The sequence below is a fragment of the Otolemur garnettii genome, unplaced genomic scaffold (genome assembly GCF_000181295.1).
Source record: "Otolemur garnettii isolate 467f Iridium unplaced genomic scaffold, OtoGar3 scaffold00307, whole genome shotgun sequence".
Lineage (NCBI taxonomy): Eukaryota > Metazoa > Chordata > Mammalia > Primates > Galagidae > Otolemur > Otolemur garnettii.
Genome location: NW_003852702.1, coordinates 575,841 through 594,284, shown reverse-complemented (window position 1 = coordinate 594,284; position 18,444 = coordinate 575,841). Strand labels below are relative to the sequence as shown.

At 46.1% G+C, this 18,444-nt stretch overlaps 1 protein-coding gene across 2 annotated transcripts in view; it reads right to left on the bottom strand.

Moving 5' to 3' along the window:
• The window catches only part of LOC100959313 (solute carrier family 41 member 3-like), a 45,284-nt gene extending 27,793 nt beyond the window's left edge, over positions 1-17,491 (bottom strand). The window contains exons 1-2 of one of the 2 annotated variants that reach the window (XM_012813818.2): positions 17,277-17,491; positions 4,164-4,281 (exon numbers count right to left, since the gene is read on the bottom strand). In XM_012813818.2, coding sequence (XP_012669272.1) covers positions 4,164-4,281; positions 17,277-17,491 — 333 coding nt within the window. Of the gene's footprint in view, positions 1-4,163; positions 4,282-9,357; positions 9,553-17,276 lie in introns of those variants that run through there. The other variant, XM_003803454.3, reaches the window with a different exon arrangement.
• Positions 17,492-18,444: the final 953 nt, after the last annotated feature.

The following is an 18,444-nucleotide window of genomic DNA, read 5'->3' as shown; positions in this document are numbered from 1 at the left end:
AAAAAAAAAAAAGAAAGGGAAGTTTCCCACAATGAGTGCAAGTGGTACCAATGTCATAAATTCAAAGAGAGGTCTCATTGTAATTGAGAGGAATGAGAAGGAGCATTCACTTGCTGGTGGATGCCCTTAAACTGAAGATGGAATACCTCAAAATTCTGTTGGGTTTTTTATATGTCATTTTGGGGGATGACATCGTAAAACTACTTTGTTTATTTGACAATAAGAATGAAAGAATCTTAAATATAGGGATCTAATAACACTTCTTTTTTTAGTTAGAGAATTATTCTGTTATTTTTGCTGAAGTTCATTGCCCAGCCTGGTATAAAAGGAGTTGAAAATAAGGTTAAGGCTGAAAGAAACAGTTCAGTGTTTTTTCTTTGTTTTTTTTTTTTTTACTTTTCAGTGCCAACTCCGGAGCACTGTATACTATTTGGCTTATATGTATTGTCTTGTTAAAAGGACAAATTTCATTCTGAGAACACTGAATGTTATATTGAACGTTGATTGCATAGCTCACTACACAGTAATGTAAAATAAGTTAATTTCTTTGTTCTGATTTAAATTGTATTGCTTCTGTTCAGATGATTTTCATTAAATGTGTTCTCTGGGGTTAACTGGAAACTGTGGAAAACTGGAAAACAACTTCGAAAAAATTGGATTTTATAGGAGGATTATTTGGGGCCAAACTCTTGCACACTGAACATAAAATGAGAAAAGAGGATTTTGTATAACTAGGGAAAATGAAAAAAATATAACTTCTCAACTGATGCTAACTTATTCTACAGATGTTCCTAAAACTAAAATACTAATTAGTGTGTATCCTATAAAAGTGATCTTTTAAAAAAATAATGTTTTCATGATTAGAATATATTTTGATTAAAAAAGGGACAGATATTTCTTATTCACAATGAAAATCCCATATAGACATACACGAAAATAATGGCATGATTGAATTTTCAGCAGAAGTAACTATTTATTTTTTACCTATTTATAATCAAAACATTATTGTTTCATTTGAAGGTGTGTATTAAAGTTCCACTTTTGAGTTATGAGACAAGGAGTTTATAACTACTTGAATTTTTACGGTAAAAATAGTCACTTTTGATGAAAACTTACCTCACATTTGTTTTTCTCAGCATTACTTAACGCTGTTTATTTAGTTGGAAAGATGTTTTTTTTTTTTCTGCCGAGGTAGATATTTTGCCATATGGGTATTTATGGTCTATAACTATATTTAAATATGTGTACACATGAAAATTGGTGTGTTGTCACTATAAAACAGTTATCACCATTAAAAAAAGTACACTGTATCCCATGATAGTATTAATGTACACTGCTATGATTTAATAAAAAAAATGGTGGGAAAAAAAAAGAAATATAGGTGAAAAGCTTCATGACATTGGACTTGGCAATGATTTCCTGGATATGACACCAATAGATGAACTACATGAAAATTAAAAACGTCTGTGCATCAGAGGATACAATCAACAGAGTGGTTGTGTGTCACAAACCTACAGGATGGGAGAAAATATTTGCAAATCATGTATCTGATAACAGGTTAATATCAAAAACATAAAAAGAACTATAACTCAACAACTAAAAACCAAACAACTCAATTAAAATCTGGGCAAAGGACTTGACTAGACAGTTCTCCAAAGAACATATATGAATGGCCAATAAGCACAGCTTTATTAATTATTAGGAACATTTGCATCACTTTCATAAATTAAATGAAATAGAATTGATAATTTTATCAATTCTTAAAGTTTCCCTTTAAGAACTCTCTCAAAATCTGTATTTCCCTTTACAAAGTTTGTTGTTTTATTTCTACAAGTCCTGCACATTCCTTTTTATGGCTTATTCTGAAACTATTTTAAAATGAGTTAACAGTGTATAGGATATCTTTTCTCTAATTATATTCTGTAAATTATTATCCCCAGTGTATATAGGAGTATAGAGATATATACCTATATATGATAATGACTATGGTTTAATTCATCTGGATATTTTGAAACAGGGACACTTTACTGGGTGTTTATTAGTTTAACAGTTTTCTAATTGATCTCCTTATATTTTCTACGAAGACAAGCATATCATTAGTAAATAATAGTTTTCTCCTCCTTTCCAATATTTATGGCTATTTCCTTTTCCTAGCTTACTACATTAGCTAGAATATGCAGAATGGTGTAAATAAAATATTCTTCCATTTCCTGTTACACTAAGTGCATTTTTAAAGTCATGCATAGGCGTTAAAGGCAAGATTAATCTACAGAGATTGAAACCACATCAGAGGGACCCAGAACAGAGAGGGGAAGACCAGACTGCAGTAAAACAAGAGCCTTCCCAGAAGGGGGATGGGGTATTCTGTATTTCAACTGGTGTCACTGCTACACAAGAGTCACTGGCCTGCATACTTGCAACTTCTGAGTTTTTATTTTATTCATTTATACCTTAAGGTGATTTAAAGAAATATAAATGAGTTCTATTGTGATGATAATGTGACTATTCTCCTTTGACAGACTTCTGTAATGAATTATATTAATATACTAGTTCTTTCTCCTATGTTTTATCCATTTCTAAAGAATTACAACACTAAGATATGATCATTGTAGAGAAGGGTTCAAATGCAATTAAACATTATGAAAACAAAAATGTAACAACTGAAATACCTACACAGCAGAGATTACTATCAACATTTTTACCTCTCCTAAACACTGACCAAAATAACTGTGCACACATCATGTGTGCATGCCTATCACAGAAAATTGTACCTGTGTGTGCCTGTGCATGCCTGCATCATGTCGCCAGTTGCTTAAAATGTTTCAATGCCCTACACGTGTCTACCAGGGGTGTCCAAGCTTGTGGCTTCTCTGGGCCACATTAGATGAAGAAAGTTGTCCTTGACCACACATTAAATACACAAACACTAACAAAAGCTGATTAGCAAATAACAACTCCATGTATAATTTTCATCATGTCTGACACCAAAGAGGAGCAAAAATGTCCTCACATGTTGCCTGTGGACCGTGGGTTGGACACCCCTGAATCTGACAAACATGTTAGTTTCCTCTTACTGTTTAATGACCTAAAACTAATCTATCTCCTTACAGTTCTTGAGGTCAAGAGTCTGAAATGAGTTTTACGGGGATAAAATTAAGCTGCTGGCAGAACCTCCCTCCATCTGGAAGCTTCAGGGGAGAAGCCAGTCCCTGCCTGTCCAGCAGAGAGAGCTGTGTGTCTTGTACTCCTTGGTCAGGTCTTCCTCTTCTAAGCCAGCAGCACAGCACCTTCTCTCTCTGACTTTGCCACAGCACTAGGTCCTTTTCTCTTCTCTCTGAAATGCCCCCTACCCCTCCTTTACCAGGATCCCTGTGGTTATACTGGGCCATCTCCATAGCCGGGACTATCCCCCATCCCAAAGTCCTTAACTTAATCACACCCACAAGACCCCTTTTCTACGTAAGGTCACAGGCACACGTTCTAGGGATCAGGGCCTAGGTGTCCTTGGGGGCACGGTTCAGCCACTCACACCCTACCCACCTTCAGCCCATGCCCTGCAGCCCTCACCTCCTGCACTTTGGCTGTGTCACTCTTCTCTTAGTTCCTTGAACACACCATACCCATTGGACATATCTAACAAAGGGAGAAACCACCTTGTGTAGCAGAGGGAAGAGAACTCCCATCCCCTGGGGGAGCTAGACAAGGAGAAAAAAGCCAGCAACACGGGGGATTATGCTGTTCAAACTGCCCAGAGAAGACCCTCCAGGGGCCGGGTGTCTAGTGAGGCATCTGGAGAACAGAAGCCACCAAGAGAGGTAGTGTGCTTGGGTGATTTAAACCTTCCTGTCTCAGGCCCATGACATGCCCTGAGGCTCCTGTGTGCCTGTGTGGAAGGCAGACTCAGGGTCCAGGTGACTGTGGGGTGAACGTGGTAGCATGCAGACTCGAGGGTCACAGGTTCACATGCCACCAACTGAAATGCAAGTAAAAGGAGGATCAGAGCACCAGGCATGTCTCTCATCAGCAGTGTCGCCTAGCCCTGGGACTAAGGAGGATGGGACAGAGTTATGAGAGACCAAAACCCAACCACACCGTCTCCCCAGAGACTCCAACCACCCCTGCATGCCTAGGGGACCCAGGGTAGGGGCATGCCCGACACTTACAGCTGTGGAGAGCCTGGATGCCAGTGTCATCTCCAGATTCCCCTTCAGGCCCACCAGGGGTGTCACCAGTGTCAAAAGGTCTTTAACTTCCATAAACACGGGCCAGTGCTGGGGGTAGGGGGGAAGAATAAGGAGATAAATGCAAACACATTTCAAGCTTCCTGAGAGAACCTTCTGTAAGCTTCTTTTCACTTTCTATAAAATGAACAAGACTAAGTAGTTTCTTAAATGGCTTTAAACTATACACAAAAGAATGATGAAACTGTGAAAGGTTTTAATACCATCTACTGAGTCAGCATTAGCGAACCCAAGCAAGCGGGGGGCTGGGCCAGATCAGAGGCCATCTGGCACCAAAGAGGTCGTCTGGTCTGCAGGATGTGTTTTGCAAAGAGGTGACCCAGTTACTGATTCCAAAGCTAGGGGATTTCTCATGAACTAGGACACTGCATAACACCCAGCAAGACAGCAGGGGCTGAGGAGAGGCCCTGTCTTCACCAGGGGCTGTCATCCCCAGGCTCACATGGGCCCACCACTCTGCTCCCAAGTGCTGGCGCTCAGCTGAGTCATTTCCAAACAGTCTGTGGGGCTTGAGATTTTTAAAATAAGATAGAATATGTCTCTGTTAAATGTAAAAAAGTAAATAAATAATTAGATGAAGGGGTTCATGCTTCAGTAAAAGTCGAAAACATTTATTTGTGGAGATGAAAATGATTCTTACCTGTTTAATGTGCAATTAGATTGTTTCCCCAAATCAATTTTTAATATCCCACTTGACCCTACTGATTTACTTTGCCTGCCTGGCCCTTATAGAGTCCTATGGTCCCTACACTAGAAGTTTCTGCTACTTTTGGAATTTGGGGCCTAAAAACAAATCCCTGTCTCCTCAACAGGGAGATAGGTGGTCTGAGGTCTCCTCCGAACCCTAGGGCAGAAGAGGCTCCCACAAGCAACCTAGCAATGGCACCCCAGGGCTAGAGAGAACAGAAAATGATCTTTCAGTTTCTCCCGTGACCTTCTTTATCAAGCTGTGAAATTCAGAGTCCTGACCCAGCCATGAAAGAGTTCTGAGTCCGTTCTCTCCTAAAATTCCAGAGGGGTTATGGGGCTCCAGCACTCCCCTGCCCCTGTAGCCTGTGCTTGTGGGGCACCGAGACCAACACACTCCCACAGTCAGTCTGCCATAGCCGCGTCATACTCTGCACCCACCTCCTCTGCCACATGCTGGCATGACTCTCTGCCTACATACGTCTCAGCAAGTTCCAACCCCTAAGGGACAACAGGCTCCTCAGGGCCCATCCTGCCCTGAAGCCTTCCTCCCACTCTCCCAGCCAGTACCTTTTGGATGAGTTCCCAGCACATGCAGCACAGCCCTTGCTGGGACCTGTTTCCTAGTCGCTGACCTCTCCCAGTGGGTGGGCCCCACTTTCTTTCTCTATGGGGTACCCTGTCCTCCCATACTTACTTAGCATACAGAAAGCATCTGCTAAAACGGGCCTCTGAGATGCCATCCTCCTGGTCCTGGTGATCCCAGTGTGGTCTCTACCATGGACCCCTGCCTCCTCTCCTGTTTTCTTCCTTTTCCATGTCCCTTCCCTCCCATAGCTGACTCGCCTCTACTGCTTTCTCCATGTACCCATGTCTTTTAGACAGAGACTTCAAGGGAGTGAGGGAGTGAGAGGGACCTTGACTCCTGAGATCCCAGCCTCCTTGCCAGTGGTCACCAGGGTGTGGGTTATGCTAAGTTTCAGGCCAGTGAGATCTGCAAAGTCTTATCTGGACACACGTAGGAGGGAAACTATTCTTGGGGCAACGTTAACAAACAAGAGACTGGCTAAATGTTAAAGTCCTAATGCCCAAAACTTCAAAATGTGACCCCAATTTAAAGAGATAATTAAGGAAAAATGGCTTGGCACCTGTGGCTCAAGTGGCTAAGGCACCAGCCACATACACTAAAAGTGGCAGGTTCGAATCCAGCCCGGCCCGCCAAACAACAATGATGGCTGCAACTAAAAAAAAGTAGCCAGGTGTTGTGGCAGGTGCCTGTGGTCCCAGCTACTTGGAGGTGGAGGCAGGAGACTCGCTTGAGCCCAGGAGTTGGAGGTTGCTGTGAGCTATGCCACAGCACTCTATCAAGGGGGACGGCTTGAGGCTCTGTCTCAAAAAAAAAAAAAAAAAAGAAAGAAAGAAAGAAAAGAAATGCTAAAAGAAATTAAGGAAAAATGAGGTCATGAGGGTGGGTCTAAGCCAGTATGGCTGCTATTCCCTTAAGAGCAGGAGATCAGGGCTGACATGCACAGAAGGAAGACCATGTGAAAACACAGGGAAGACAGCATCCAAAACCAAGCTGCCAACACCTTCATCACAGACTTCCACCCTCCAGAATTAAAAATTAAATAAATAAAATGTTGTCATTTAAGCTACTTAGACTGTGGTACCCTGTTATGGTAACCGTAGCAAACCAATACAAATGGTAAGGTGGGAAAGTGCTGGGGACACTGTTAGTCAAGGGAAATAACCAGTTCTGGAGCTGTTTTATTTCCAGACTTCTTTACAGAGATAAGAAAGAAGTGTCCTCATTCTTCAACTCGCTCTGAGATGGGTTTCCTGTCATCCACAAACAAAAGCACACACACTGACTAAGACAAAGGCCTGCACTGTACCTCTCAGTGCCTCTGGCTCAGTGTCTCTTACAAGGGTCAGACCCACAACTCCAGTTGCTGACTGATCCCTGGACACCCATAGGCACCTCCAACTCAAGATTGCTCCTTGCCATCCCATCCTTCCTGCTCTGCCAGTCAGGACTCAACCCCTTCTTGTCTCCAACCTGACGCACAAGTCATCAAGTCATCGTAACTCTGGTAAATTCTGCCACAGCCTCCTCCAGCAGCACTTTACAGACATGTGTCCCTGGCACAGGTGAGGCTGAAGCAATGACTCTTGTACATGGGGGCTTTGAATTATGACCACAGCCTTCCAGCTCTCCCTCACTGACACAAGCCTCACACTCTGGCTCATCCTTAACAACACACCAGGGTTTTGAGTTTGGTAGCACAAGATGATCAAGCCACTCAGCCACTTGTAACCTTTCACTGCCAACCCCACTCCCAAGTACACTCAACACGCAAGTCTACGTCCTCCAAAGCACATTTGTAAGAACACTGCTTGTAGTGCCCGCAGAACAGCCAAACAGCCCAGGTAACAGGGGTCAGAGGAGGGCTTGAGACTAGGCAGGGCAGAGAGGGGCCATACTTGGTACACAACCTAGGCTCCTGTGCTGGGCAGACAGGGCCCCTCCCTCCTGCCACCCGTTCCCCACTATTCACAAATGCATACTACCATTTAACTATGCTTGCACACACATCCCTTTGCCTGGAATGTTTGCTGCTTGCTGGAAATTGTTACATTATCCTCTAAGGCTCAATTCAAATTGCCCTGTTTCCTCTACAAATGCTCTGACCCTTGGTAAAAAATGAATGTTCTCAGTTCGCTCATGGGCCTCCACTCCCTGCCTAACCCTCTCAACTGACAAATACATATAAGCAACTAATGTTCTAAGAAGAATAGGGGGCCGGGCGTGGTGGCTCATGCCTTCAATCCTACCACTCTGGGAGGCTGAGGCAGGAGGATCCCTTGAGCTCAGGGGTTCGAGACCAGCCTGAGAAAGAGTGAGACACCATCTCTACTAAAAAATAGAAAAATTAGCCAGGCATGTGGCAGGCAGCTGTACTCCCAGGTACTCAGGAGGCTGAGGCAGGAGTATCACCTGAGCCCAAGAGTTTGAGGTTGCTGTGAGCTAAGCTGATGCCATAGCACTGTAACCTGGACAACAAAGTGAGATGTCTTAAAAAAAAAAAAAAAAAGGAAGAAGAGGGGATTCTTCTATGCTCGGCCCTGAGGCCCCAGTTGTAAGGGGCGGTGGATGGGTCAGGGACAAGTGACAGGATGTAAAAGCTCAAAGCTATCCTCCACACAAGGTGGCCAAAGGTCATAAAGGGAAGACTCAGGGCAGAGTCTCTCTCCCCAACATTGACAGGGTAGTCGGTCTCAGTGACAGGTGGACAAGCTCTTAAAGGAGACTTCACTGAAGCTATCAGGAGGAAGAGACAGGTGTCTAGGTTGCAAGCCAAAGACGCACACATTTTCTAGAGGCAAGCTGGTGAGTATGCAATGGGTCATCCCAGCCCTGAGGGGTTAAGTGCCCTTAACACTGAGACATGCAAACAGAAGCCACCTGGGAGGCATCGTGAGCTAACACTTGGAGGATGGATGGCCCTGTGGGTACTGACCATCCCTCTCCACCTCAGACACAGGCACTTAGGGAGATGCTGTGTGGCCGTTAGGAAGAGGATGAGGATGGCCTGTACATTTAGAAACATGATGTCCTAGTGGATTGAAAATTTAAATTTACAAATTAGAAAGCATTATACAGTATGATCCCATATATTTATATGAACACAGAAAGCAGTCTCGATAGATGCACGGAATGTTGAAGAGATAATAGACACCATCTGTCACTTATGTGTATTTTCTAGTCTTTCTAAAATAGCACACTGACTCTGTAAATAGACACACAGAAAAACATCTCAATGACTCAAACACCTTACCTGAACCCCAAGGTATAAAAAGACTATGAGGAGCATCCTCTCCCAGCAAATGCCCCTGACTGGCCTGGACTCCACACCAGGCTCTGGACCTTGCCTTTCCACACAGGACTCCGGAAGGGTGGGCCCTGTCACCACACATGGACTGTGGCACACACACTCCATCATCTGGCCTTCACAACTCTATGAGGTAGGGGCTTTCATTATCCTTGTTTTATAGACAGGGAAACTGAGGCAACAAGTGACTGGAAAATCCCCTCCACTGATGAGCAGAAGATCCTGTCGAGTGAGCCCACATTCTCTGGAAGGAGTCAGTTTAGGCCGCCTGGGCAGGCAAGGCTAACCTCTTAGGAGGGTCCTCAGAATCTCCATTGCCCTGTGAATTTCTGGCACTGAAGTGCCCAGTACACCCTTCTGCCAGCCCCACTGACCCTGGGGTCTGGTCAGCAAGGCCGGGCTCAGGGTGGCTGTGCCCCCTCTGGAGGTCCTGAATGTCCCTAGCCTGCTCTGCTTCGGGCACCAGGAGACTCTGATCCCTGTCTCCTCTCAATCCCCGCCCCATTTCCACCACCTCTCAGACACCCAGTACTCACTTGGACGGTGTTCATTACCAGACCAGCCATCATCATGCCAAAGCCAGACAGCAAGAAGGGCACCATGACCTGGCACATGACAGTCAAGAAAGACTCGGGGAGGACACCGTGAGGGAACCGGGTGAGCTCACAGCTGAAGCCTCGCAGCTTCTTGCCCTGAAAGTGGAACTCTAGGTTCAGCTGGGTGATCACCATGGTTAGGCCAGGTACCACATTCCCAGAAGAAAGCAGTCCGAGCCTGTCCTCCTGCCCACACCAGGACTCTCTTTTGACGAAGTCCACACAGACAGAGGCTTCCCAGTTTCCAGGTACCCTGTGCCTGCACAGGGCTCCGGACAGCCCCTGAGCCAAGGGCCAGTGCAAACAAATGAGGGACAAGGGCCAGGTGACTCCAGGCCTCTTTCTGGAGACTCTGCCAGCCCCTGCTGTCCACTCCTCAAAGGGCAGGCCCTGCTCAGAGAGGCTACATGTTCACTGGGTCCTCCCTCTGCCAGCCTGCCACAGAGGCTCACTGTCCCCAGATACTGACCTTGACAGCAGCTCAGCCCACACCAGCTGAGGCTGAACAGAGAGCCTAAGTGCACGTGAGGCTAGCCTTGGCAAGCGCCCACGCAGAAGTCTATCACCTCTCCCTGCACGTGTGTCCTGGGCTGCTCTTCTCTTGGCAGAGAAGAGCCTGGAGAGACCTTAGCATGAGGGAACCACCTCCTCAGGCCAGCTCTACAGACTCCCAAGGAATTTTATTCCTCAAGTCTGCAGGTCCTCAAGAAGGAAGCCAACACCCAGTGGTCATTCGATCCCAATGTCTAGGGGCTCATTGCCAAAGGAAGGGGCCGTGCTCACAGAAAAATTGCCATCAAGACTCATAAATGTGCTTCCAAAGCACCCTCACCTTCTTCCACTATGAAGGTCAGACTAGCCCTGCTGACCACCCTAACTCAGAAGAGCAGCTGTGAAACCCCTTTGGCTCCTAGAGTTCTACTGCTGCGTGTGCCCCCTGCACATTCCACAGGCACCAGGAATAGAATGTCCAGGCCTAAGGGGAGGGCAGGCCAGAGCAGGGATGGGGGCCACAGTCAGCTGAGGGCCAAAGCACAGGGTCATATTCACACTTATGGGCCCCACAGGGGTGCCCACCTAGTTTGGGGCTCACTTCCACTCCCACTTCTGAAGCATCACCCTCTCAGCATCTTTCCTGGTTCTTCCCCACCAGACAGTCTACCTACTTTCAAGTTCAAACCTCAGCCTGGCATTCATACCTGGCACCAGTCTAGAACCTAAAGGCCTCCTCAAGACTATGGGTCCTCCCCATGGGCCCTAAACTCCTTTGGCTTCCCACTGAGAGCTGGGGTTTCCATCTTTTCCCTCTACTTTCTGACTGATGGCCTGATAAGGAAAACATGGAGGAAGAGACACTGCACCAGTAAGTTTCTGAGCCTGGATCTTAAGAAACTGATAGTTGGCCCATCTTATCTTTGTGGGTGCTCATGCTTGAAAATGAGCCAACCATGCTGGGAGGAAGACCAAGTGGTCACACAGAGAAGCCTTTGTCGGTGGTCTGGCCAATGGCTCATCTGAGGACTCCAGCAACAGCCAGCAGCAGCATGCCCATCATACGAGTGAGCTTTAGACATGGCCGTCCTCACCAAGCCCTGCTCCACTTGCAGATTTGGGATCAAACTGAACCATTGGCTTCAGACAAGCCACTAAGTGTTATTCCTATCGCACAGCAGTACATAACTAGGGCACTGGAGAAGCCTCCTCCTCTCCCTTGATTTTGCTTATTTCAGTTATAACAATCACTCCTAAGCCTCTCTCTCAGGTCAGCCTCTCCCTAAGCCTTCAGACAATGTCTCTAACCCTCTCCCGCGAGGGACCCCAAACTCAGCCAGCCTTTCCTGGCCATTTTCTCCACTCCCACTTCTCCCCAGCTGCACGTTCCCAAGTGGTTCTGCTAGAAACCAACCCTTCCCCTGGCCTCAGCCGTCTCGAGCCCGCATCCAATCTGCCTGTCCCCAAGTCTGTCTCACAGATGTCCCCTATGCTCCAGACCAGAGACACCATTTTCACCATGACCCTGATAACCTCTAATACATCTCCCACAAAAACCCCTGCATGCTCTTCACAAGCACAACCCCTACATAAAAAATTCTCTCATTCTAGCATCCTCAGCAGCCATCAGTACAGTGTCCTAAAGAGAGTAATTCTGGACCCTTTGCAGTCTAGAAAGACATGCCCATTCTAGCCTCTTTCCTCCAGCATGTGGTCATAGGAACTTCTCTTGCCCCCTGTGTGGGCCAGACCCATGCTCTTACGCAGGCCACGTAATCACCAGCTGAGGTACTAAACTCTCAACAGGCCTGTGGCCAAAGGAGGGTGTTTGTCTCAAGCCTCCCATATTCCCAGCCAGAGCCTAGTGACTCTCTGTCTCCTGTCTATAGGCATGTTCTACTTCTGCCCAACAGAAACCCAGGCTGCAGGTGTGTTGTTCTCCCTCCCCAGAGCATGGCCCTGGTGGGAATGGAGCTGTGACTCACTGCCATGATCTTCATGGGTGATTCATGACTTTACTCCACAGGTTAGGACTCCGATCCAAATGCCAGGTTAGGACTCCGGTCCAAATGTAAGCCAAACAGATGTGCTTGGAGTTTTATAGTTTAGTAGCTAATAGCAGAAATGAAAATATAATTATGATCTCCAATGGGTGGGAAACCCAGGGCATGATGAGGGCATAGAGCAGGTGCAGCACACGTATGCAAGAGACAACCTGCAAACAAACAAAGGAGTGAAGGATTGGCAGTGTCCTTGGTGTAGCAGTCCATAATTCTCAAAGCCCATTTATATTCAGTCCACCACCAGACTCTCAAAATATCTCTGGCTACAAAAGCAAATAAATGCTCATAGGATGCACAGCACTCCATTTTTGCAGATGAAGAAAGGCAGGCCCTGACAAGGTTTTCCCAAGGTTATATGGCAAGTCAGTGTCTCTCCACCTACGTCCACCCCCAGTCCCATCTGCCCAGGCTACTACTGCCCGGCTTCCATGCTTGGGAAGATCATTCCTTCAAGTGAGAGTCTGAACCAGGAGGTAGCAGAGTGAAATGGCATGTTTCTGTGAACAATGTTGCAGAAGGTAGCCACTGAGCGGTGTTGATGGCCCAGCGCACAGTCAAGCAACCTCCAGATGAGTGACTGTTTTCTTCAGGGGTCAGCACCTCTTGCATGATTTTGGATGTGGTCACCATAACATGTCATCACCCTCATCAGCACATAAGATGTAGAAATAAACCACCATACATATAATCTCAAGTAGGGAAAGGTGTCCAATTAAATAAGTTACAAACCTTTACAAAAACATTTCTCAAGTTTCTTTTAAAAACTGAATAAAAATAAAGATTAACAATGAACACACAAATGCATACTCATAAAAGGTACAGAAGACATATACCAAAATGTTAAAAGTAGTTGCCTTTGGGTGAGGGAATTATAAGGAACCATTATTTTATGATTTTCTATTCTCACTACTGTGATTGTTTGCTTTTATAACCATCAAAAAATAAACTTGTCACCAAAAGCAAATAACAGAATGTAATCAAGTGAGAAAAATAACTTTCCTGTGAAAATTGAGAACAAAACACATCAACACCACTTATGGGGCATAATCCAGAAAATCAAGAAAGTGATTTAAAAATAGTTCAGTAGCACAGTAGAAAAACCCCAAAGAGCTTGAACTCCAGGCTGCCCTGAGCCACATACAGAACCTGGGTTAAGCGTGGGATTTGGGGGTAACTTCGAACATTTCTGTCCCTTCTGGGGACAGCACTAGATGGGTGGTGGTCTACCTGCAGGCACAGGGCTCATAAGCACCCTCACAGGTGTCTGGGACAGGCAGCCTAGGCCCCACAGACCCCAATATCAGCAACTGCAGCTTAGTCCTGGGTTTTAGGACCACCAGCCCTTTCCAAAATCCTCGTTCTTCCAGGTGGTGGTATTTTGGGGGAGCAAGCAGAGGGCATTGTAATGCATATGACCATTTCTAGCTTTCACCTCTGACTACTCTAGGAACTGCTCATTTTCCTAGGAGCAGTTTCCACACAAAGGCATCCAATTCCTTGCTCAGGATAACTTGATCTGGGGCAGGTTCTAAGCCAGGTGGTCATTCTTAAAGGCATAATAGTTCTACCCTCATCTTGTTCAGGCCTCAGTGTTCAGGCCAATTATATTTTAAATAACTGGAAAGGTTCTTCATTATTTTCTGCTTTGGATCTCTGCTGGCAAAACTCACACATGGGTGAAAATAAAGGACTTTCGCACTTGTCTGCCCTCTGCAGCCTGGGCTGCTCCTGCAGCTCCTCCAAGGAGCCCTCCTGCTGCTTAGGCCTCCCTTGCAATGCCACCAGCTCCTCCTCCAGGGCTTCCCCGCCTCCCTCTTCAGAGCCACTCCCACCACTGGACCCACAGCCCTCACTGCTGTCCCCAGAGATGCTCACAACTCCAACCACACACCCGACTGAGCACGAGGGCAGGGCCAGTTCGGCCCACGGCACATGCAGTGCATGGTGCCTGATGAGTGAATGAATGAACAAACACACAAAAAGAATCACAGAAGCAGAGAAAGAGAAACCCTGCCCACCTCCTGCAGGTAGAGTCATGAGAGGCTGAAAATGATCACAATGACCTGCTGCCCTGACAGCTGGTGAAACCAGGAGGGCCTCAAATAACCTCACTCCAGGTGCCTCTCCCAACTCTGTTCCCATGGATAAGGTCTCCAGACAAACAGCCCTGCTACTCACAGGGAAGGCACTGTCTATCCTTGTCCTTGGCTTCAGTTTCTGTAGCTCTGTGGAATTCCACAAATAAGCCAATCCCATCTCCTGCAAGAACCAGAGGCACGCCCACCCTCTTGTTACCATAGCCCCTGCTGGCTCTCTCTGTCCCATGGGGCCCTGCCAGGTATGCCTTGTCCTCCTCCAGAGGCCATGAGTATGTGGGTTTAACAAGCTGTCATGGCTCTCAGCTGTGCAGTTCTGGGCATTGTGTATTCACAATCCCCTGAGCCCCAGGGTGGGACCCTCACTGCACGGCAGAGCAGAAGCCATTGAAATAAGGTGGGCTGTAAGCCAGGCACCCCCACAGCCTTCCACTCTATCCACCTGCTTGCTCTCCTGACTTTTCCAGGTTGTCTCATGTCTCTGAAAGGCCATGACCCCTGCCTGAAGATATCCCCCCAGCCCATTCCTCTCAGCAGGTACACATGATGCTCATTCCAGCCCACCCCACAGGGCAGGTTCCTGACCACCCCTTCTCTTTTTCTGGAGACTCTTCACATTCCTGCCTGCTCCATGCATTCCAGTGGGTAATTCTGTCGAACTTTAAGAAAGGGATACTAACTTGGGTGAGCCTGGCCTAATCCATCAAGCCCTTCAAGGGAGTGGGAAGTGCCTGAAATGAGAGATGGAGGAGTGAAAAAGATTCCACACAAGGGAGATGTCTCCACTCCTCCACTTTGAAGATGGAAGAGCCATGTGGCAATAAGCAGGAATGACCTCAAGATGACAAGAACTGCCCCTGGCTGAGACCCAGTAGTCCTACATGCACGAAGAATATAACCACAGGAGATGAGTTCTGACAAGAACAAGCTTGAGACTGGGTTTTTCCCGAGCAGCTCAAGAAGAGAACTCACCTGGCCAGCATCTGGACCTCAGCCTTCAAGCCCTCAAGCGCTGACCCTGCCCGCAGTGGGCCTGCACTTCCAACTTACAAAACTGAGTTAAGCAATGGATGCCATTTTAAGCTGCTAAATTTGTGGTAATTTGTCACACAGCAAAAGGAAACTGATCCATATGCCAAGTGTGGCCAAATCTTCTGATGTTAAAAGGAGCTGAATATGGACTTCTAATGAAAAGTTTCCATTTTGTTGAATGTTTGCACTAATTGAACATTACCTGACCCAACAAGCCACTCTGCAGGGCAGCACATTGTCTGTGGACGGCCACCTGGAACTTCTGATCTATGTGTATGCCATGCAAAGAGAGCAGGCTCGTGGCAGAGCGAAGTCTTCCCCTTCTTCCTGTGAACACATCCCTGCCCCAATATGTGCTGTCCTGTGCAGGTTCTTGGGGTAGAGACTAGTAGGAGAGGTAGTACCTGTGTCTAAGGACACAGACTCAGAGTCTTAAAAGGAAGATAAATCTAATTACCAAAAGAATGCACAGGAAGAAGCCCTAAAAGCAGAGGTAAAAGATAAATGGAAAAAGTAAGAAATATATTTACAGTCCATATTGCAAATAAAGAATCAATTCCCTAAGACACTCAACCTCTCTCACTCATAATAAGAAATACGATGTGGCAAGCAGCAGCCTTTGGGAAGGCCACCACCTTCCCTGCCTCCACGTGATATACTTGTGAGTTGCTTCCCCTGGAGTGTGGGCTGTACCCAGCAGCCCACTTATAACAGTAGCAGAGCTAATGGGACTCCACTGCTGTGACTAATTACCAGAGACAGTGATTTCCATCTTGCTAGCAGGCTAAGTTCTTCTCAGACTACATGTTCTGATGAAGTGGCTGCTGTGCTGGGGACGTCTATGTGGGGAGGCACTGAGGGCAACCCCTGGGAACAACAGTGAGAACTGAGCCCTTTTTCCAACAAGCACCAAGTGTGACTATGTATGTGGGTGAACCTGGATGGCAACGGCAGCCTAGGGAGAGACCCTGAAGCAGAAAACCCAGTGAACTCTGCTGGGATTCCTGGCCCAGAGTGACCCTGAGACAGTATGCACATGCTACTGCAGTTTTAATTAAGCAGCAATAGAAATCAATACAATGAGGTACAGTTTTCCATCCAGCAGATTGTTAAAGATCAAAAAGGTTGAAAATAAACATGAATGTCAGAAACAAGCACTCCCTTATTATTCTGGAGTAAATATCACAGTCCTACTACCAGATAGTGACTTGGTGATGTCTATCAAAGTCCTGAATGCACATGCTCTTTGGCCACGCATTTCTACTTGCAACAATCTCTCCTACCGATTTACTCAGACATGTATAAAATTACGTATGTCAAGATTACTCTTTTGTTAGTAATATTCTTTTAGGTTGTTCTTAGGGGCAGAATTGTGTCCCCCTCCAAATTCTCATACTTATGTCCTAACACCCAGCACAGAATGAGACTGTTTTTGGAGACAGGGTCTTTATCAAGGAATTAAATTAAAATGAGTGCATTAGGGTAGCCCTAATCCAATATGGCTAGCATCTTTATTAAAAGAAGATAGGGGGCGGCACCTGTGGTTCAAGGAGTAGGGTGCCGGCCCCATGTAGAGGAGGTGGTGGGTTCAAACCCGGCCCCAGCCAAAAACTACAAAAATAAAATAAAAGGAGATAGGACACACACACAGAATAAAAACCATGTGAAGACATGACAGAGGCCTCGGAAGGAACCAACCCTGCTCACACTTTGATCTGGGCCTTCCAGCCTCTAGAACCATGAGAAAATAAATTTCTGTGGCTTAAGCACCTCCCCACCCCCAGGCTATGGTACTTTGTTATGCAGTCAAAGTGTTAAACATTACAGTTATGTCAGAAGGGAAATAGTTAAATAAATTTTAGAATAGCTGTACAATGATATTGTACATGTTTTTTCCATGCCTGAAATTGAACTCCTTACTTATTTCAATTATATGAACTAATAAAATATCTTTTGAAGGTTAACTTAGGTTAAATTTAGTCTCTGTCACTAGTAAGTAAAAGAATCTTACTCAATTCACACACACACACACACACACACACACAAACAACTGGCATCTGAGAAGGCCTGCACCATATTCATTAGGCCAGACCAGACATGCAGCTGCCTATTCCTTAGACGACATAAGAAAGGGTCCCCTTCCCAAGTTCCCATTTAGTTCCCTCTTAACTCTTGGTTCAAAAGCATGCCAGCCCAGGACAACCTCAGGCCAGCAAACATGAAAGGTGCAGTTGCCTGGAAGCAAATGGACAAGGCAATCTCCTTGCTGGACTCAATCTCCACTTGTTTGGGGTCCACACTTTGGCTCTCAGGAACCCTCAGAGGTCCACCCCCCGAGGATTCAGGGAGTCCTACTATGCTGCAGGGCTGTGTGGCAGCCCCAGCTTCCATGGCCTGCCACAGCTATCTGGACTCCACTCTTGGGTCCCTGTCCTATCCATATGAACACAGCCGAATGTGTGATAGCTCAAGCCTGGCAGATACAAAGCAATAGGACTATGAGGCTGAGTTCTCGCCTCCATCAGGCCAGGACCCTTCAGGCCCTATCCAGCCCACAACCCTTCACTCAGCTCCTGCCCTATCTGCCTCTTGCAACCCCAATTTACAATACTGTGTCATTTAGTATGCACAAGTTTGAGAACAAAACATAAATACAGAAGAAAGCAGTAAACTTATGAATTTAAGTCAACAAAAATGGTGAAGCAAGGACCTCTGAAAATTCTCTCTTCCATAAAAGCAATAAAAAAAAAAACCTTCAAAAAGTGTCAGAATCAACTCTTCAGAACTCTAGAACTTAATCAAAGGCTTGTGACAATCCGGGAAGTATCTATTCAAGAAAAACTCCAGAAGCTCAGAAAGAACAGCAACACTGTAACATCCATGACGCTGGAGATGTTGGAAATTTCCTCAGTACCACTGTCCTGCTCTGCTGGAACCCTAAAAATTAACAGCCCACAACTGTGCTGACTGCAAGCAGCCTGTAGGGTGCAGAATGGGGCTGGCGCTCCTTCAAATTCCCATTCCCAAAGAATTATTATTTGTCCCATATGGGGTTCCCTGGAAGATCCCACTTATAGAGCAGTCTCCATATCATCCCATTTGTAGTTCACTTACTTCAAAAATCCTATGCTCTGGGGGAAGTTAGGCAAAAACAATTATAGGTATGGTGGACAACAACTGGGGTAAATAATAGACTAAGGAAAAAGCTTAAAAGGAAAAGCTGGGGAATGAGATGACTACAGGACTTTTGAAAAGTTCCCCTGGGGAAGGAAGAAGGCCACCCACGGATATAAGGCAGTGCTCATGCCCAGGGCTAGGCATACACTCAGGAAATATCTGAAAGG